The sequence below is a fragment of the Parasteatoda tepidariorum genome, chromosome X2 (assembly GCF_043381705.1).
Source record: "Parasteatoda tepidariorum isolate YZ-2023 chromosome X2, CAS_Ptep_4.0, whole genome shotgun sequence".
NCBI lineage: Eukaryota > Metazoa > Arthropoda > Arachnida > Araneae > Theridiidae > Parasteatoda > Parasteatoda tepidariorum.
The window spans coordinates 24,732,086-24,755,568 of NC_092215.1; the positions used below are offsets into that span (position 1 = coordinate 24,732,086).

General features: G+C 29.2%; 2 protein-coding genes and 1 long non-coding RNA gene across 3 annotated transcripts in view; 1 reads left to right on the forward strand and 2 right to left on the reverse strand.

The window, feature by feature from the left end:
* The window catches only part of LOC107448874 (neuroligin-4, X-linked), a 310,204-nt gene that overhangs the window by 64,857 nt on the left and 221,864 nt on the right, over positions 1-23,483 (reverse strand). The window lies entirely within an intron of this gene.
* LOC139427195 (uncharacterized) overlaps positions 1-23,483 on the forward strand; it is a 91,795-nt gene that overhangs the window by 54,325 nt on the left and 13,987 nt on the right. The gene's annotated exons all lie outside the window — the stretch shown is intronic.
* On the reverse strand, positions 67-19,611 carry LOC122272606 (death-associated protein kinase 3-like). Its single transcript, XM_043056471.2, has 6 exons — positions 19,549-19,611; positions 18,741-18,913; positions 16,672-16,698; positions 16,437-16,589; positions 16,284-16,329; positions 67-258 (listed from the first exon to the last, which is right to left on the reverse strand). The coding sequence occupies exons 1-6, from the start codon at positions 19,582-19,584 to the stop codon at positions 67-69; spliced, it is 627 nt and encodes a 208-aa protein (XP_042912405.2). The 5' UTR covers positions 19,585-19,611.

The window sequence follows — 23,483 nt, forward strand, 5'->3', positions numbered from 1 at the left end:
AAGTGGTTAAGACACTGAACGGTCATTGCTGAGAACTGGGGTTTAATCTAAAGAGAAATTTTAAGTTCACAAAGCTTCAGATCGATTGGAATCAGCTAGTCTAAAAAGTAAAGGCGGCATGTGCACAATACTGATTAAATTGCTACAATCTTGCAATTGATCACGAAATCGTTGTGCTTCAATCTCCTTGATTGTCAACAAGCTGCTGAGGGCATGGGAAAAAATTGCGTTCATAGTGTTCAAATGACAAAATACATACTATTAAAATTAGTAAAGAAGCAAACAACTTATTTATATTTAATTTACTAAAAATCACCTATTTAATGAAGCTGTGGAATTTAATAAATTATTTATATACTGTCTGAGAAACCAAATTTACTTGCAATAACTATTTTTTTCAGAAACGGAGAAAACAAATCTGGTAACACTAAACGTATTGTACGGTAATGGCATTCTGGTAAAAAAAAGTAAGATAATTCAAATTAAAAAAACCAAAATAAACGGTATTTAAGCCATTCATTTAGTAATTCTCTCGCTTACATGGTTACGGTTTACTTTTAATTCTGATTTTCAAAATTATTCTTCTAATAACCACACATGCAGTAGATATATGAAACTGAAAAGTGAATTCAACTGAATAATTTTTGTACGACACGTTACGAAGTAGCATAATAAAATTACCAACTCTTATAACATTTACAACTTCGTTTATTAATTTTAATAATAATAAAAGTTTTTTTTTAAAACGAACAGCATCATAATAATAGCATAAATAGTTTTCATGCCATGCTCTAAGATATTGTGATAAAATTTTCATATACTGCTACAAATTTTAAAATTTTATCACATATTAACAAAATCATAGTTTTGCTAATTTTAACTAAAATTATGAATAAAGTGCTTCGGCAAAACTTCGGGGACAAAGAGATTCTTCTTATTCCTATAGAGCTGGAATCACGGTAAATTTTATATCTTTACTACTTTAATTACTCACATTTTGCTCAGTTTTAAATTAAATTTTCTCAAATTTTAAAGCAATAATTTTGCAACTAATTTTAAATTGCTCTGCAATCTTGATTAATTTTGTTGAATATTCCTCTCCATCTAACAATCTAACGCATTTCCTCTCCATCTAACGCAATTGCTGGTAAGTTCTATCAAAAAGTCCTCCAAGAAAGCAAATGTCTCTCAACACTTGATCCATGAGTCCCCTTGTCTTCTGGAGTGGGTTCAAAATTACACTTACACGGAGTTGAACATAAGTCGTTCTGAACCCAAAATTTAGGTGGGCTGTTCAAAATAAAATAAAATGGGAGTTCAGTGTTTTAACCATTGAGCAATCGTGGCTCTATTTAGAACCATTTTTCTAAGAATTGTATTGCAGAATCATACATTTAGTAACTTGTGCAACAATTCTGGACGTAATCAGGAATGATACATGCTCAAACGAGACTCTAGCGATGTTCTGCATTTATTTTATAAAGAATTTTTAATTTTTAACGTCCATTTAAAAAGATTTAAACGTTAGGTTATAAATTGCTAAACGTCCATCATATAACATAACTCAAAACTCAAGCATTTTTATTAAAAACCAAATTAAGCAAAACATTTAACATAATTATAAGTTGCACCATTCGGAAATTGAATATGTTATTGTATTTTACAAATAAGTATGCTTTTTTATAAACGATAAAAGTGATTATCATTCATTTTAACCCTATAGCAAAATTAAATCTTTCTTTCTTAAAGCAACAAAAAACGACGAAGAATTCAGTTTCCCTCTATAAGCTCATTTTCAAGCTATTGATTTTACCTTTATAAAAAATAAAAGAAATATACATTTGCAAACCAAAGTTGTAATCAGCTTAGTAAAATGCTGCAAGAATAGAAATTTAAAAGTAAAAATCAATTACAGAAAAGTGAAACATATTTTTATAAAAACATTAAAACACTTATTGACTTAACTCAGTGTACTTTAAAATTTCTTACGTAAGATGAAAAATCATGGTGATGATTTACAAATTTTGTAGCTGTTCGAGCACCCGTATGCAAATTTGCAAAACGTTCTCTAGGGAGAGAAAGGATCTACGTTCTTTGTGAGAATCCGTTTTTCTGAAACTGTTTTAAAATGTTTAATCAAGCGAAGGATCATAAGTGCGTTATGCAGATTTTATTTCATACTAAGAAACGAAACATTTACGAGCATTTTATAAAATTTTAAAAAACTGTAGGTTTTAAAATTATATTTACTTTTTATGAAACTTCCAGGCTTATGTATGAATAAATTTGATTGAAGAAGTTTCAAAGGAAGTCTTAATGCACAGAGAGGAAAAATAAGGTCATAACTACCAGAATATGGTAAACTTTGCAGTGTTTTTGGCTCCATAGGAACACCAAAAGGCTCACTAATGTATACTGAAGCACTTTAGTAGTGATTTTGGTTAAGTTAACAAGAAAATACAGTTTTATAATGTGTGTTAAAATTTGTTAATTTTATGATAATGCTTTAGAGTATGGCATAAAGAACTCATTTATTCGCTTAAATTGGTTTTTAAATTTTGTATTGTTTACTAAATATGTGGTAATACGAACTATAGCTTCAGAAACTAGAATTTTCGCTAAACTGTTACTATATCTGTATGGAAAAATAGCCTCATGAATGATTTTAAATTCTTTCAATTTTAGCACAAATACCAGAATTATGTTTTTTTTTTAAAAAATCGGAAATGCCATTACCATACAGTAAAATAAATTTTACCAGGTTTTTTATCTATACACGAAACAGTTTTAAAACTCTTTTTATTTCGCTTAACTTTATGTAACTCGAATTTTTTTTTTAAATTTACTAATTCTTTATTAGATTTGAGATGAATTTTACAATTCTACCAGTTATTATTTCAGTTCTCATTTGAAAGTTAAATTTTTATTTCTTTCCAAGAAATGAAACACATGCTAGCATTTTAGAAATTTTAAAAGCTGTAGGCTTTAAAATTATGTCTAATTTAATGAAACTTCTAGGTTTGTATGTATAAATATGATTGGATGAATTTTAAAAGAAGTCTTAAAGTACACATAGAAAAACTGCATGGTCAAAACTACCAGAATATGGTAAAATTAACCGTATTTCCTGCTTTATGGGATCACCGAAAAGCTCGGTAATTTTTCGGATGTGCTTTGACAATCATTTCGGTAAAATTAGCAATAAAATATGTTTTTAAAATATGTGTTAAAATTTGGTTAATGTTGTAAAATTTGGTAAATGCATAATGAAGCCAGCATATATTAAAAACCATTTATTTGGTTAAATTTACTTTTGAGTTTTTGATATCTTATAAAATATGTGGTAAAAATAACTATAATTTTGAAAACTGGAGTTTCCATTAAACCACAGATGAATAGAAAAATGACTAAATGAATAGTTTAAATGGTATATTTTCGCATATATTGCCAGAATTCTTTTAGCCAAAGCTACATTACCATACAGTGCGGTTATTTTACCAGAATATTTTCTCCGTGTAGCATTTTTAAAACTCTTATATTTGCTTAAATTTTTAATTTTTGCATAAAATTTTAATAATTCTTTATTATATTTGAGATGCTATTTAATAGTTTACACCAATTATTATCACTGTTCTTTTTCAAAAAAGTAAACGAAATAGGATATGTAAATTCATCGCACTTTCGGAAAGAAGTATGCAAATCTCAAGAAATAATATCTAACTTATCAGCTCTTATTATTTTATGTTTTTGCAATTAAAACAAGACGGATTTACTTTAAACTAAAAATTTAATTTTGAAAAAATGTTCAATATATTAAATGATTGTATAATTCAATACATTGAATAATGCACAGATATATTGAATAATGTATTATACAATGCAACATTGAATTCATTATTTACACAAAATATTTTTAACAAATCAATTTTAGTAATTTTACAAACTATTTTTAGTTAGAAAAACCTGAATGTAGTATTTAATTCCGTTGATCGAACATTGAAATGAACTTCACAAACTAAGTTACATTTCGAAAGTAATATTGTAATTATAAATCATAATTGAATATTATTTTTTTATTAAAAAGAAGAACATCATTTCCATTTTAAAATAAATAATCTATTCAGCATTTCAACAAATAATTCGTTCACTTTTGAATCTTTAATTCATTTATTTCATTATTATTCCTAATTCTTTAAAGAAATAACATCACTTTTACCTTCATAAAATTAATTAAGCTACTTTCATAACATTAGAGGATACTATTCTATTTTTGAAAAGAATATCTCTAATTTTGTCTTCCTATTTATTTATAAAATTCAAATAAAATATCATCGGACGCAAAGTGATTTGAATCCGAAAAGAATTATGTTCACCACAAACACAAATTAGCATAAGATACTACTTTTTCTCTAACATCATTTTAATATACGGATGCAATGTTTAAATCGTTATACCGAAGATGGTTCCTGCATAAATAATGAGTCAAAAACTTAATGAGTCAAAAGTGGGAATTCTTCTTGGAAATTATTCTCGCAGAAGATGTTTTTTTGTGTAGTACTTAGAATAAAAGAGGAATAAAAATGAATATCTATTTTTTACGTCTTTCAATGATTTAATAAAGCAATATTTATTCCTTATTCCTTATTTCTTAAAATAAAGATTCGCATGTATTCATATTTATGTTTCCGACCTGTATCATTATTTCAATTGATTTGTGATGTCTACGTCATTAAATATTCAATCTTTAAATGTAATATAAGCAAAAAATGACGTAAAATAGTTTTTTTACAGAAATTTATGAATAGTTTTTACATCAAAAAAAGCTATTATAGTTCAAACTAAAACAAAATATGAGTAGTTTTTATCTTAATGTTCTGAGATTTTACAGTTAGAAAGGGTTTTTCAAATTATACTCTGATTACCAAAACTAAAAAATTATGGATCTACTAGTTAAATCTAAATTGTCCAAATAGATTTTTCTTTAAAATGCAGTAGCCAGCGAAAAGTAATTTCGTTAAATTGCCTAAGATAAGCCTTTAAAATAGCGGGGTGTTTCAAAATTTTCATTAAATGGGCCTTAATCTTTTATATACTTAACCCAAAACCGGCATTACTTCCCATAGCAAAGAAATCTATTTTAAAATTATCGTTACTCATTAAGTAATAACTTATGCATGAAATGAAACAATTGTATGGATTTCGTTAAGGAGAAAAAATAAGGAGCAAAAAGCAGTAGAAAAAAAAGAGGTAAAATATAAATGCTTTACGAGAATAGAGCCATTTAAAAAATTGCAAGAAATACAATAATAATGTTAATAATTTATTAAAAGTAATTTATTATATAATAATCATTATCATTAGATAAATATCAATAATAATTAAATTTATGTCTAATAATCCCATAGTTAGATTGAAACGTTATAATTAGATATAATTGATAATATATAAATCGGAATAATAATTACACTAGTGAACACGCATAGAATTTTAAAGCGTGTGCGAATTAAAAGCAGTATGTATCATCAATCCTGCGTAATTATTTCAATAGATTTGTGTTGTCTGCGTCATTAAATATTTAATATTTGAATGTAATATATACAACAACAAAAAATGACGTAAAATAGTTTTTTTCAGAAAATTTATGAATAGTTTTTACATCGAAAAAGCTATTATTGTTTAAACTAAAACTAAATATGAGTATTTTTTATGTTAATGTTCTGAGTTTTTGCAGTTAGAGAAGGTTTTTTTGTAAATTATGCACTTATTACCAAAATTAAAATTCATGGATCTACTAGTTTAATCAAAATTGTCAAAAGAGTTATTTTTCTGAAAATAGAGTAGCTTGCGAAAAATACTTTCTTCAGATTGATTTAAAAAATAAACTTTCAAAATAGCATAAAACTTCCAAATATTTATTGAATAAGCCTTAATATTCTATTTCCTTAACCCCAAACCAGCAAAAAATAGTCCCTTAACACAGAAATTTATTTTAAATTTTCCATTACTTATTAAATTATATTTTCCATGTGTAGCTAAGGCTTAGGTATTTCTGAGAACATTGAAAAACATTTAACTAAAAGAGGTTAAGAAAGCATGCTTTCTCTAAAATCGAACAATTTAAATAACAGCAAAAAATGCAATAATAATGCGAATGATTTATTAAACAATAGTTATTATCATTAGAATAATAATTAGAATAATTAAATTAATTTTTAATAATCCCAGAACTATACTGAAACTTACTGATTATATAATAATGGGATTGATAAAAATAAGCGTAAACACACATTGTATTTTAAAGCCGGTGCTTATTAGAAACAGAAAGTTATATTTTTTGAATAAAAAATGTCGAAAATTTAAAAATAAGTTACTTGTTTATTCCATATTATTATTATTATTCACTGTGTAATAAATTTTGTCACTGAATGACCTTTGAAAATCCCGTGATCTAGGTTTATCAGCCCAAGAGCAATACACTGTAAAGAATTAGCCATCAAATTACGGTAAATAGAACAGATGCCCTGAGCGCAGCATCCGTAAAATCCTTTTTTACCGTAATTTATACAGCAATATTTATATAATTACAGTTATTCAATGATTTTACAGTAAATATTACTAGAGAAATTATGTTGTATCAGATATATTTCTATAAAATTTTACTGTTGAAGAATCCTTGCTTTTGCAAGGATTCTTCTATTTTTTATCACACTTGTTAAAGGGGCATAAATGTCATTCTATAAATAATTCTAACACACTGCAACTTCTCCAATATATGAATGTTATTTAGGCTGTAATTTACTGTACATATGTTATTGTTAATTTTACCAAAGTGCTTCAGTAAAAATTACCGAGTTTTTTGATGCTCACATAAACTGACGAGCACTGTAAATTTTAACACATTCTGATAGTTTTGACCATACTTCTTTCCCAGTTTAGATATTTCGCTGTAAATCAGAAACTAATATGATAAAAAAATGGAACTAGTAGTCCATATAAACTGTAATAACTAAATTTTGAACTAAGAAAGAGGGAAAGAAAATGACTATGCTGAATTTTATTTCGTTGAACATAAATATACATTTTTTTTGCTGCTTACAAAACAAAAAATAACACTATCCGTCAAAAATCTCACAATCCTAAGCGACATATGTTTTAGGCTTTTGGCAAAAATAGGATTTTTCGATATTCTGCGACATTACCCCCTGAAAAAATAAGATTCTGATGCAATCGAAGTATTTTTTGCACATGATACAATTGAAGTATCCAACTTTTATTGCAAAAAACTTCCTTGGGTACATAATCTTTTTATCATGTTTCTAACACATGTCTCGACAACAAATATGAAAATATTGACACAGTAACATTTTTATCCCTAACTTTAACCTAAAAGATTAATTTTAATGTATAACTCTTATTTTTAACTAGAGAACGTAGATTTTTATATTATTTTAGTAATTTTGCATGCATTCCGTCATGTATAGTAAGAAAAATAAGAAATATTAAAAATTAAAATGAAAAATTGCATCTTTAAAAAGTGCGTCTGAAAATTCTTAATCGTACACTTAAGATAAATATTTTGGTAAATCTAGAGTTTTTAATAATGCTTGACGTACGAGGTGTTGACATTGTTATTACTAAATAGTTATGGTTTAATAAGAAAAAGATACAGAATTAAAATCTTTTCTGAAGTTGATTAAAAGCAAATATTTAACGATAACTTCAAGACAAATTGACTTAATTTTTAATAGAGTTAATTATAAAATATTATGTTAACTTAGTGTTTAATACTATAATTCGTGTATAAACTGATATAACAATAAGAATATTAAATTGATTTTATTCAGATTACGTCAAATATAATATATTTGTTACTTAAATTTGCCAAAAGAGCACAAATAAAAATGTTGAAAATTAAATGTTTGGTATGAAATTTTTTAATTGATATTTTCTCACCATTAACAAATTTAGGTATTTTATTTTTATATGAAACTTGCAGAGGTAAAGAATAATGAAAGTTTTTATAAATGAATGATCTTTTTATAATTTATTCAATGCAATATTATTAAATATATATATATATATAATGACTTTAGTACTGATTACATATATACTGAATCATTTATGTTTGTGGTAATCATGAATGGATGATTTCTTTGAAAAACAGTGAAAACAAAGTGGTTTTGCTACCACTTTTTAAACTTTTGTATGGATTGCAGAAATTTTAAAANTGTTTTAAGAAGAATTTAGGAACACAATAAATGTTATAGTTTATAACATTTAACTTGAAAAAATGAAAAATTGAAAGAAAAAAAAGGGTAATGATCATTTAAATTTTTATTGCATAGTTACGAAATAAAATTAAGAACAGGATTTTACACTTACAATACTTGACGGCTCTTCAAACTGTACTATATAGTACATTTTTAAAAAATTATTGTGATATACAAGGTTTCTTAGTAATTATTGTACAAATAAGACTATTTATTATGATATATTTAAATGAATGAAGAATATTTTTGTTATACTATCTGATCTCAACACACGTTATAATAACAGATTCAGTTATCAATGAATGAGCAAAAAAGCTATATATATATATATATATATATATTAAAACTATAATAAAAAACTATCCATTTCTTTTTAATCAGCAACCGAAATACGAAATAATTAATGAATTATTGTACTCTCTGCAATTTACTGTTATCTAATTCAACTGTTAGTAAACTAATTAACAATAATTAAACTGTAATTAAACTAATTAATTATAATTAAACTGTAATTAAACTAATTAACTAAAATTTAACTATAATTAATGAATATAACCACAGTACTATTATAGTAATTCTATAACCGCAGTATTTACTATATTAGTTTTTACTTCGAAACTAATTACTGTCAAACCTACCAGAATACGCCAAATTATACCATGTTTCTGTTTCTATGAGAAAACTAAAAGGCTAGGTACTGTTCTACAAAGGGCTTTAGTAATGATTTCGATGATATTAACAATAAAATGTTGTTCTGCAATGTGTCAAAAAATTTCGTAAATCTAGTAAAATTTGGTAATCTTATAGTATTTTAAAGCATAAAAACCATTTACTTGGTATAATTTACCTTTCAGCTTTGCAATTTTTATAAAATGTGGGACATTTAGAGCCATAATTTTGTGAACCAGAATTTTGGATAAACAAAATCGTTTTTTAAGATCAAAAATTCTCAAATAATTAGAAAATAAGATAAAAAATGCATTTCATTTTTTAAACAGATAAACAACATGAAATTCTTACATTGTTTATCCGTTGCTATTTTTTCATTGACAAATAACAAAGTATGTCAGGAGGAGAGTTATTGAATATTAGTAATAATATGATAATCAAATTTAAAAAAAAAGTTAGCTATTTCAAGAGTATTTTTGTTATGAAATGGGCGCATCACAAATGCGAAGAAATACTGTAAAAGTTCAAGCGAAGGTATAATTAACTCTACACTGTTTAAAGTAAACTACTTAAGAATTAAATCAATAAAATAACACAAATTTCGAAGCACGTAGTTTCCTTTCTTCTAAGATTTCAAAAAGCTTTCAAATATTAAATAAAAACCAGTAAGTAGATTTCTTACGTTAATGTATATTTTCTTTACTTTTGCTTTTAAAGAATTTTCATGTCTTGCATTTAAATTACTTGTATAAACAGCTTTAAAACTCATCTCTTAGTGACGTAATCACTTTTATCCACTGTAACCTTTTTCCTGAGGGTACATTTCATCCAGGTTGTGGTTCCTATTGGTTTAAATCCTTGTTTCGTACTAGAGTAATACTCCCAATGAAACTTTTCCTGAATTAAAGGATTAAAATCTATCATCCCTCCTGTTATGGATAAAAGGGTGGACCTTATCTCGGAAGCATGACGACTGTCAATGGATTTTAGAGGATTAACAGGACTTAAGGAATATCTTTAGTGAATCTCTCTTCGAAGTTATTTCATGGAATTTAAAATAAATTAAACGAAATCTCTGATGGGGCTGGCATGAGGCTTTTCTGACATTGTATGTTTAGAGTAAGTTTTAATGGTAGTTTAAGTCTTTTAGTTGAGTTTTTTTTCAGATGGTTTGAAACATTCCATCCAGATTATAATAAGTTAAAAATATAATTTTTAAAAAATTGCAAATCAATATTATTCTCAGTATTTCTATTTTTCAAATTTATATATTTTTTTTCATTTTTTTTAAAATGGAAAGCGGAAAATTAATGGAAGCATGAAAACTGATGTGAGATTTTTAAAAAAATAATGGAAATTGAATTTCCTCTAAATCTGAAACCCATGTAATGATTTAAGCACAAAATATGCAATGAATGACAAATATTTTGGTTTATTCACTTTGTTTTTTGCTACGTTGCACAAAGTATTCCCAATCACTTTTTTTATACGTCTCTTTTCTTTTTTTTACCGCTGGGAAAAAATAACTAAGTATTTATTTTCAGATTACTATGGCTACTTTTAAAATGAAGGGTAGACCAAAAGCTAAACAAAATTCATAGCAAAGCTCAACAGAGGTGCAACACCAAAAATTTATTTTACTCAATAAATGAAAAACATAAAATTTGATTAGCATTCACTAAGTTGTATTTAAGAAAAAAAGTTAAAATAATAATCTGTAAGAAATACGAAATTAAACACTTGAATTGTATCGTTAAAAAATTTATTTAAAAAGGTCCAGAGTACAGAACTATCAAAACATTAAACTTTGTAAAACGTGTTAAGTAGACAAAATACACTCGAATCAGCAATCCGTGTGCTGCATTTCGTTAATATTGAGAATCATTTCGTCATGAAATCACGTTATCTGTGACGAAACGTGAACTCTCAACTATATGGCGAAAATGTTTCCTCAACTCTGAACGTCTTTGCAGTGGATTGTGAGAGATTGTTAACTGGAATGACGATACTAAAATTATTACAAGGTGATTGAAAATAGAGATGGCGAAACAAGCTAACCAGTCTGTATGGTAATCAAGGTGTTGGCTTCTTACCAAGAAAGCCCCGCTTCGAACATGTGTTATTTATTTCTCTTTTCTATCTGTTCTTGTGTTGTTTGGGAAAGATTGATTTACTTGTATGTTGATCACGATAAAGTGATGATTAGAAAAGTGAGATACGTTAGTTGCTATGAGTTTATTTATTTATTTGAAGAAAAAAATTATGAAATATATGAATTGAATATATGAATGAAATTCGTTCCCTGGATGAAGTGGTGATAGTTATTTCGTCAATTTGATGAAATTATTGCTCGGAACAGATACCAGGAAAAGATTTCGTCAAAAAAAGAGGAAGGTTTCGTGAATTTTTTTTATTACAGACCTTGAAAGACACCTTAGGAGAATTTATAGAAGAAGTAAAATTTGCATGTTTACTTGACACATGCTTACTTTTTCACAATACGTAAATTAATTTAAAGGAAATTTTAAATGTTGTCGGTTGTTTCTTATGCCACTTGCCAATATCAGCAAACGTGCTTAGTGAAATCAAGCGAATTTAAGGCAGAAAGTGCGTTTCTTCTTTTTAGTGGCGCCATCTATGGCCAAGAATAAGACTTCAGCCGCACACTCGTCACTGCCCGTTTAAAGGGTGAACCCATTTATACATAAATTCATTTATCCACAGATCATAATTTTTACTTGGAACAGAGAACGATCAATCTCCAATTAAGTACCCCCATAGGTATAATTTGTTATGGAAGCATGGGGGACTTAGTGACCCGATATGGCTGGCGGGGATCGAATTCATGACCTTTTGCACATGAGCCTAACGCCCGACTAACGAGGCTATCCAAGCCCAAATTTTGAATGTAGAAATATGCTTTGATTATTTACATTATAATGCAATATGCGATACACTACGTAGTTTTAGACTGTGTAATTAGTTTGTGCTCATTAAATTTTCAAAAAACAGAAATGTAAATTAATGCAAAGTAAGTTTTGAGCACAAAAATATGTTTTTTTGATTTGCAGGGGTTGGTATTTGAAGGGGTTTAATTCAGGGTGTTGGTATTTTAACAGTTTTAAGTCTTGGTTTCTCATATTTGGGAAAGGAAACATCAAACATCTTCTTTTTTATTTTCGGTGGTTCAACTTTTACATTTACCTACTTATCAATCACTTTACCCTTCAAACCATCTATCTATTTGTCCTTTTTTATCCGATCTACTGCCATGAATTTATCCAACCGCCTGCCAATCTTGACTACTTGACATTTACATATGTACCATAAAAAAGTTGTATATTTTAGGAAGATAAGTATTCCTGTGACCTAAACTCTAAAAATAATTCAGTGCCACTTGAAATTTCACTGAAGTTGAATAAAAGATAACTCTCAAAATTGAAAGTATACTTAGATGTTATACTTCTTCATACCGGGACCAAATATAAATACTTTCATAAATTCTTTTAACTTTTACTGTTTTCACTTTTGATGCTTATACTAGGATTTTTTTTAAATTAGTATTTTTTTTTAATCAGATGGTGTTTTACTTAGTGACTTTTATGAACTGTTTCTTTTTAAACTCAGTTTTTGTATCGATTGAAAGAACTTATTTATTTTTTTTAACATTCATAGTTTTTTTATTTATTTACATCATCTTTCTTTAAATTTTTGCTAGCTATTTTTACCTCGAATTCTGCATGTTTTGTTTTAAGCTATTTGTGTTTATTGTTGACCTGATACTGCTGGCTTGTTAATTTTGTGATTGCCCTCGATATTAATTGATACATTGTAAGTAATTATCTTGTATCTAAATACCAAAAATGGTGGCAACTTTTTTGCATCAAAATGTTTTCCACTACACCAAAACTAAGGATAGTTCAGAGAAATACGTAGAATGCTCGTTTACACTACTCAATGTAAGGGAGTACTTTGCCATCGTTAGGAAATGGTCTTACCGTTGCAATTTTCTTTTTTATAGGCTTCTTAAGAGTGCCGTTACAAATGTTGAATTATATGCAATTCGTAAGTTAAAATTTTTATTTAATGAAAATGTTAAAATTTAATTAAATACGAGTTTTTCTAAATATCCAATGCTCTGTAAAAGTCATCTTATCTTAATTAAAAATAATTATTGATGCTAGGTCAGCCCAAAAAAATGATTGGAATTCGTGAAGATCGTGTCTCTTACAGATATTGCAAAAAATTAATACACCACAGTTGAATAAAAATGTAAATGGTTGATTAGTTACCATGTTGTTACGCAACAAAAATTAAACAAACTTTAACTTCATTAAAAACAACATTCATTTCATTTTCAACTAAATCAAAACTTTCTCCACACTTGTAGTCTCACTCTATCAATAATTCCAAATGCTGTGAAAAAGAGCTCTGTAAGTTCTTGCAGTGTTTCTGAAATTGGTGGTCCATAAAAAGCATTTTTAGTGAAGTGATTTACCCTTAATTTCGTGGCCATCAAGATTCCCGGACACAAAAAAAAGTTATTTTGTAGAAATAATTATTATTTGCCTCTCATAATACGAAGTTAATAATTTTTCTTTATAACCGTCGTTGAACAGCTGACCCAATTTTATGGGTGAACTACTAGTAATGTTCAACTCGGTAGCCTTGTAATTTTGAACTCAATCCAGAACACAAGGGAACTCCTGGATCGAGTACTTGGAGACATTTGCCCTCGTGGAGGACTTTTTGATGGAGCTACCCCCATTTGCGTTACATGGAGAGGAAGACCACGAGAACCTCCCACGTTTAGCCTGACGGCAAGGGGACTCTAACCTATGATCCGTCTACCACTAAGGATATTTCACGTCAGCACTGTGGTTGGTGCAAGCCAGATGCGGAATTCGTATCGACTGGGATTTGAACCCGGTTCCCCTCATTGGAAGGCGAAAGCTCTATACCCTGAGCCATATAAATATTATGTGTTAATGTAAAGTGTATTAAGTGTTAATGTAAAGTGTATTCATACTTCAAAAATATGTATACTTTAGTATTATATATACTTCAGCAATTGCTACAAAAAAAGTTATTTTGTAGAAATGGATATTATTTGCCTCTTCATAAAGACTAAGTTATTAATTTATAAATACTTTGGAAGTGATAATACAAAGTTTATCCATACTTCAAAAATATGTATACTTTAGTATTATCTATACTTCAGCAATAGCCACAAAAAAGTTATTTTGACGAAATGGATATTATTTGCCTCTCCATAAAGACTAAGTACATCAACACATGTTACAAAAAATTTGCAAGTGTGGAAGTTATTTCACAGAATAAAGCATAACCATTCTGGTGGTCAGAAAAATATCCTCTGGCACTTTTGCCATCTATTCTTTTCAAAACCCAAAAAAGAGCTACACGTCTTCAAATGGCCTGGAAAAACAGAACTTTAAAGTATCCTATAGTGAGAAAGGCAAAAGCGACCTTTTAGGCAGAAGTTGGCGAACAAGAGTCTGGAGAGAAAGAGAGGAAGAAAAAAAAACTTTTTTTTCGCAAAAAAATCGAGGAAAGAGTAGGAAAAAATAAGAAAATGGAATATTCGTAGGTTTTCTTGCGACACAGGCTTAGAAGAATATATGGTGAGACAAAACTCCTAAAAACGAGCAGAAAAGCGGAAACATTTTCGCAAAGGAGTTTAGATTGTTCTCCCTTAAAATATGGGAGCAAAGTTTTGGGGGTAAAATATTATTTCCTTAAATGTATGCTTCTCTTCTTAGTAGAAACAAAATGATGCAAAAATACTTTTTGGTTATATTTTCCCTTTAGGAAAAATGTGGATTTCAAAGATAACTCTTCTCGCGTCCCTATGGGTCTAAAAGTTCAAAAATTTAAAAAAAACATCGCACTTTTTGAAACGATATAAATGCGTATATAATACTTTACGTATTCAACATTTTAAAACATTCACAAAATGCAAAAAAAATTGATCTCCTGACTTGTTGTTTTATTGTTCTAGTAGTATGAAAGCTTTTATCCATAGGGAAAATAAGTGAGAGGTAGGGAATAATAAGGGAAATGATGATATATTAGATTTATTGAAGCAAAAAATCCGTAACGAGATCGTTTAAAATGTCATATTAAAAATTTAAAACCTTTTTGGTTTTTATTTAATCTAGTTTCACAAAAATCTGGTATAATTAACTTAACACCTGGTAAAAGAAGAAAAATGAAACAATGTCTTGGCAAAAGTACCCATTGCTATTGCGATAAATTATCTACCCACCAACAGGTACTTGATCAACAATAATGTTTAGTTAATACTAACAATATGGTTGACCATGTACTAGTCAACAACAGTACTGGCCAGCAATAATGTTATGATGTCTTATCCAGATTACATGGAGAGAAAGAGTTTGGGTAAAATTTTCGTACTGTATGGTAAAGATATTTTTGGTTAAAAAAATTATTAAAACCGAAATATACTATATTTAAATCAAGCATTCCGGTCTTATGGAAATGGTATACTTGAAATTCTGTTTTTCAAAATTATAGTTCTTATTATCACACATTTAGCAAAAAAAGTACGATACTGAAAAGTAAGTTTAACCAAATAAATAATTTTCATGCCATTCCCTAAGGTATCATGGTAAAAGTACCAAACTTTATCGCCGATGATAAAACCATATTTTATTGTTAATTTTATCAAAATTCATTGCCAACGCGATTCAGTAAAAATTACTGACCTTTTTGTTGTTCCTATAGAGCAAAAATATGATAAATTTTACCACATTCTGGTAGCTTTTATCATGCTTTTTATAGATGTAAAATCGAATATAGTTAATACAAAAAAAACTGAAATATACTAAGGAAATTAGTGTCAAAATACAATTTCAAATAAAAATGTTGATAAATGATTTTTTCACTACACTATCCCTATGAAACATGCGTGTAATTTGGTAAAATTAATAATAAAATAGGATTTAAAAATTTGTAATAAAACCTGGGAAATGTCATAAAAATTATTGGCATAAAAGCTATTTGTTTGGTGAAATTAATTCATCAGTCTTGTATTTTTTGCTAAATGCGTGGCAATAAATACTATAATTTTAAAAACCAAAATTTCTGGTAAACCGTTACCCTACGTCTATTAAGAAAAGAATACTAAATGAATGCTTCAAAAACCGTATAGTTTGGCTTTATTAGACAGAATTATAATTATACTAGAAATTTCGAAGCCACTAGCTGTTCATTAATTTTATCAGAATTTTTTCTCCGCATAAAAACTCAGGAATTGATTTTGAAACCAAACGCCTCCATAAATGTCATAAACTCGAGTATTACCTTGATCCACCTATGCTGTAAAGCTGTTTTTACATCCATCCGTCCCCTAAAAACAACGATTCATTTGTTAAAAGAAGTTTAAAGTTTAGTTAAGTGAATGCTAAAATCTGTTTCCAAATTATTAACACATTTTTAAGCAACGTAAAAGTGTACTTAGGATCAAAGACGAGTAATTTGGACATGAAGTCCTTGGCATCGTCACTGACTCCTGTAAACGCATCTTCACTGAAGTTGATTTTTCCCTGCTGCAGCCTGGTCAGCGTCTCCCGGTCATTCTCCCCCAAGAACGGGGAAATGCTACTCAGCCTGCAGATAGGAGATTAAAAGATATAGATACAGATAGACAATAACTGAGAAAATAGAAATCAGGGAACAAAGTTGTACTTACAATAGATAGGTAATAACTCCTACACTCCTGTAAAAAACAGTTTCCATTAGAACAAAAGACTACCAGTTTGGTTATTTATTTTTTGTGTAACAATAAAAATAACCACTTTATTATTATTGTTAGTGAAACAACTAAAAGCAAAGCTAGAAGTAAGTCTAACAAATCAGTATAATTCTTTATACACTGTCCGTACGTTTGGATCATACTGGCTCATAATTTCTCCAAATTTCCTGTCAGTCTAAAACGGCATTAACAGAAAAAGAAATCTGTTACAGCCAGATGTGGAGCAGGGTGAGTTATGATGATTAAAGCTCTAAAATTTCATAATACACAGCATGAGCCGCGATGGCTCAGGGGATAGAGCGTTCGTCATCTAATGAGGCAAGCTGGATTCGAATCCCAGTCGATACAAATTCCGCGTCCGGCTCACACCGACAACAATGCTGACGTGAAATATTCTCAGTGGTGGACGGATCATGGGTTAGAGTCCCTTTGCCTTCAGGCTAACCGTGTGAGGTTCTCTTAGTTTTCCTCTCCATGTAACTCAACGGCGGGTTAGCTCCATCAAAAAGTCCTCCACAAAAGCAAACTTCACAATGCTCGATCCAAGAGTTCCCTTGTCTTCTGGATTAGATTCAAAATCACAAGGCTACGGAGTTGAACATAAGTAGTCGTAAACCCATCAAATTGGGTCAACTGTTCAACGACGGTTATAAAATAAAATAAAATAATACACAGCATGATTTAAGCAATGTCGGTGGGAGAATTAGCATTATGCATATGCCATCTTTACGTTCCTCATCTATCTGAAGCTGTGTGGGCTTCAGATAGAGGACAACAACACCACTTTAAGGATATAACAACCAGTATTTTAACGATTATTGCTTAGTTCCTTAACAGCTATATTGTTGTAGCTCAATATGGTGAATATAAAACAACACAATAAGTTAAAATATAAATTATTAAAAGGAAATAGAGCTGTTTCAGTACTTCAGAAAGTACTACTATCAATGCGTAGTTGAAAAGGGAGTTATATGTGATTCTGAAGTTGTAAGTCTTTTATCTATTTTCCTTTGTTCATGTAACTTCGTCTTCTGAATTATCACTTTTTAATTTCCATACGCGTGAAAAGGAATTTACAGCACGAAACAAATAATTTAACTGTAAAAATGTTTTATTTTTTTACTGTAACTTCAAAATGTATTGTTAACATTTTTATATTTATACAAAGCTTTAATAAAGACTTTTATTTCGAAGTTTGAGTTATTTTTTTACTACTTAGATAAATGAGTGGGAATATCAGCTAAGCTTAATCGAGTAGAGAATTAAAGATAGATCTTTTAAAAAAATGTGTCAGTATGTGATAATAACTTCAGTAATTTCAGCCCCGTAACTTTATTTAATTCTGTAGTCGTCGTTGAACAGTTAACCCATTTTTGGGTTTACGGCTATCTAAGTTCCACTCCATAGTCTTGTAATTTTGAACCCAACCTAGAAGACAAAAGAACTCCTAGATTAAGCATTGGGACAAACTAACCTTCATGGAAGATTTTTTTGATAGAGATAACCCGCACATGTAGAGAATAAACAAACAACAAAAACCTCCTAAGTTTGCCCGATTGTAATGGGGATTCTAACGCATGATCCGTCTACAACTGAGGATATTTTACGTCTGCTCAGTGGAGCGGGCCAGGAGCAGAATTTATATCAACCAGACATTGCTGGGATTCGAACCTAGGTCACTTCACAGGGAGGCGGGGGCTTTATATACTGATCCACCATGACACAGCACACATCGTTTGATGTTAACTTTTAAAAAATTTAATCCCTACATTTTTACTCCGATTCTTACGCATTGCGATTTACCAGGAGAAAGTGCATAACAATAATGTGATCATACAAAACAATCATACAATAATCATACAAAATATTGAGAATTCAGATTTTCAGATGTGATATCAATTTTTGTACATTATATAAGAATATAAAAACTAACGCTTGGTAATTGGGAAATTTGCTTTTTTGATGACCGTTAAATGTAAGACGTTAAATAAAAGACAGAGCTTTACCACATGTCTGCAAGCAAGGTTGCTGGTTCTTTCTTCGCTATTTCAGGCGCAACAAATTCAGGATGTCCATACTCTAAGAAATAATCTTTTCCTGGCAACAGTCTAGCAGCCAATCCAAAATCTCCGAATCTGATGTCGTCACTGTTAACCCGGGAAACCATGACATCACCTACCTATAAACAAAATGTTAATGTATCATAAAATAAAGAAAACTATTATGTCCCAAACTCTGAAATTAAAAAGTTTTCTGTGTTATTTTCGCAGTTATATAAATTATGCATCTTGCTTTAAACTTATCGCATTTCTTTTATAATTATGTTTTAAAATAAATAGTTATAGTTTATAAGGAAACCTTCCTTCTGATTAGCAAAATTTCTCAAAACAGGAATCTGCTGAGCAACAATGATATTGGGACTTTATTTGCTAAAAACTAGTTCTTTTTATTTATTTACTTTTAGTAATAATAGTATTTTTAGTAATAATAGTAAGGAACTTGATAAATCTTTTTACGGATTGACAAAAATGACATTTTCTAAATATTTAAATTATCGTTTAATATGACTTTTTGAATTATTTTCATTTATAATTAACTTTGATAACATCTATAACTAATGCATTATATATTATGCGTAACTTATCAATAATATTTGTTGTTATGTACCATTTTGATAATTATCGTTAATTTATACTAGTACAATTCTATGCAATATGTAATTTACATTTACTAATAATAAATGTAGTAACATTTGATTTGCTATGATATTAATCTAGTAATTATTAATATTAGTAGCATTTTGATTATTGTTACCGTTAGTCCAAGATGTCCAACATAGCGACTGTGCATGTAATCTAAGCCCTCCAGTAGTTNATATATATATATATTATAAAAATATATTAATTATTAAGTAAAAATATATGTATATTTTTAATTTTTATTAAAAACATACGTAATTTTTAATGGAGTTTTAGAAAATAATTTTTACAATGGCAGCCAAAATGAGAAACTATTTCTTTTTACCGTTCATCACATATTTACAACATCTTTGTATTGTTTGCTTAATGCTAATCTTTTTGTTTTATTAACAATCAGTCATAAAAAAATTTTCATTTTCTCATTCTGCACTTACAAAAGAACGTTTGTAACCTTAACCTTATTTGGCTATTTGTTAAATGCTTTATATCATAATGATATAGGAATCTTTCAAATTACAAGAATGGTGTTTTACTTAATAGATACTTTGGCTAACAAGCATATGCTACACTATTACTCAAATAAGTTTCTTCGCTAATCCCATTAAAACTACTTCCCTACAACGTTTTAAATAAAGTCTCACAAATCTATTGGTAATCTCTGTCGTATAAGAGCACACCTAGCGTCAAAGTAAGTACTATAACTAATCCGATTAAGTTAGGAGTTCATAGTTAATGCGTTGTTATTATAATCTATTTAAACAGGAATTAAATAATAAGCTTTTTAACTTCGTCAACAGAATACAAATAACGCAAACAGCTTTAAACGAAAGTAATAAAATGGATTTTATTTTGCACGTGTTTTTTTAACTTATTTAATCAATTATATATAGTTAGTAATATATTACCAAGTTTTTTTTAATCGCCAATAATAGATTGGTTATTGGAAATAATGTTAGATCATAAAGTGTTTTAAATACATTTAACTATATGGATTAATAAGAGGCACTTAGGGGCATTCAATATATTTTTTCAAAGAAATGTAAACGAACTAAATTTATTTTAATTTTCTTTACCTTAAATTCGATTGACTAGCAACTTTTGATCTCTGTAACATAAATACTAATATTTGATCTCTATTATGCTCAGATTAGTTTTCAATTTATTTTTATAAGTCTTCTAAAAATATATATTAAATCTATTCATTATGGAATGACATCTATGTAAATTAATATTTACATTTGTAATGCTTTTAAACCTCCTTTCTAACGCGGCCAGTTTTCATACGTATCGATGCGAATATCATGCCGTATTGTAATAATGTAGATTTCTTCTACAGTGACATTGTTCCACAACACAAAGAAACTGTTGAGATATGATCAAACAACGAAAAACATTCTGCTTTATTAGACAGCATTTTCAAATTAACAAATATGACCACACATAAAAATTCAAAAACATATTATATTAGCAAAACAAAATATTAAGCCATCTCTTGTACAGAGACGAAGACAGTTTCTTTTAAGGCATCGAGTTAATATAACAATTTTGTGAAACTTTTAACGATCAAACTGAGGGCCATCGAACATCCTAACCCCTCCCCCCTTTCTAGCACCAAAAAGTTCAAATTTTCAGTGAATGCATAGCTACTAACAGGCACTTAGGAGCATGGGAAGAGTTTCAAATTTTGGGGAATTGCCAAAAACAAAGTCAACCACGTTGTTTTTGTTGACGTATGCCTGTTTAGGCAGAGGGGTGCGATTGTTCTTGTTTTCCAGTGGCGCCATCTTTGGCCAAGATTTCGACTTCTGCCACACCCATACGTCACACACGTTTATAGGGCGAACCCATTCATACATCCATTCATTCATCCACAGATCGTAATTTTGATCTGAATCAGACAACGATCGATCTCCAATCCAATACTCCCAGAGGTATTGATTTGTTATGGGAACAAGGAGGACTTTGTGACTCGACAGATTTAACGTTCATCAGTCACCATTTACTACAGGAGGAGTCTTCGTCCGGTGGGGTTCGGACATGGGCCCAGCACCCTACCGACCAGGCTTTCCCGGTACATCCAACCACGTGTTATTAATATTAAATTATAAATAATTTGGCAACAACTAATCACTGAAAAGGTGGTTAGAAATTGATATGACCCAGTAACAGTAACATTTTTGTGGTTAAAGGAATTAAGTAGCTTAAAGAAATATGAAGTTATAAATATATTTTCAATTGAGTCGTGACAGTGAATAAATCAGTTGCAGATTTAATTTTTATTGAATTAAAAAGTTAGCCGTTACATTGATTGTTAAGAAAATAATAAACGTATTTCAATAATTGAAAATTAATTAATTAAGTTGACTTTATTATAATAGGATTAAGAATGATTAAAAAATTGAAATTATGAAATTAAAGAAACTTTAAAAACTAGGAAATATGTAATACCAATAATGGCATCACACAACCTACTGCTGTTTTAAATTATTTCATATACATAAACAATATAGCATGCACTTTAGATAAATTTTCCTTTTTATTTGCATTTAAGCGAAATACCTGGCTCCATTTCTAGAGAACTGAATTCCAATAAAATAAATATAATAGTGAACAATAAATCAAAGTGATGTAGAATCATTTTTATTTATTATTCCTATATACACAGTAAAAAAAAGATTTTTCAAAATTGAGCAAAAATAGGTCAAAATAACTCCGAAACAAATAATAATTGAATTTGAAAATCCCATATATTCAAAATTGAAACATACTCATTTTTGAGCAAATGGCATAGTCTCAAAATTGATGTAAAGGAAGAAATTTGTGTGATCGATGTTCATTGGCTGTTCTATCTAAGGACTTCCATGCACACTCCACAATAGTTGTGCTGACCAGACCAGAGAGAGTTAGGAAGTTTTATATAGTATCCGCCGTAATCATAACATACCATTTTCCAATGTCAATGGGTCCCGCAGTGGACTGATCTTAAAGACACGGTGCCCAGCAGATCACCGAAGTCAAGCATTACTGGCTACGGTCAGTGTGCGGGTGGGTGACCACTTGGATCAGTCTGCGTAGGGACCGAGGGTGTGCGGTATTGGTCCTCGTTAAACTGTGCTTCCGTAAAGTGCTCCACTTCGCTCGCAGGTCGTCGGGCTACCGAAGCGAGGGTGCCATCCCCTCCGCAAAGGATCAAAATTGTGATGGCATGTCTTCGGATCATCCTCCGGGATGTTTCCCAGACGGTCGCCAATAGCACATTGTGCAGCTCTAGTGCGACGTAAATTAACAACAACAACAATCCAATGTCAATGGGTAAAAGGGCTGAAATCAGCAAAATATGGTCCTGATGAAAGTTAGGAGATTGGTAATTTGAATTTCACTTTTTGCTTATTTCGCTACATCTTAGAAGCTCTGAAGTGAATGAATGTCATGATGCGTCATTGCGGCGGTCATTATATAAAGCTTCCAAACTCTCCCTGGTCTTGAACACTCACTGGTCTCCCTGTATAACTCTGGAGGTTAAATTATCCTTCAGTGATCCCGGAAGTCTTTGGTTCTGATCTAGCCGTCAGCCAACGAATATCTCTCTCACACATTTCTCCCTCAAAATGCCTTTTGCTCAAAAATGAGTATATGCTGCTTCAATTTTAAAAGCAGCAGTTTTCAAATTTTATTTTTATTTGTTTTGAAGTCAATAATATGCCCAGTAGTATGAAGTAATATATTTACAATCTGCTAATTCGAAAAAAAATTGATTCACATAAATCATTTTATTTATCGAAAAATTAACATAAAGATGAATAATAGTCTTTAATTCTTATGCAGCATTAAGTCTAGTTTACCCTTTTCTTAAATTTGCTATGGTATGTATTTCTTAATAAAGTATACAATTGTCCTAACCAATTTTAAAAACTTAATATTATAAACTTGACCTAAAAAGTGAATGCTATTAGAATGTATTAAAATAAAATAAATCTTATTCATTTCTTTCATCTAAAATAAAAAAAAGTAAGTAGATAAGAATAATTTGTTAAAAATTATAAAGTATTT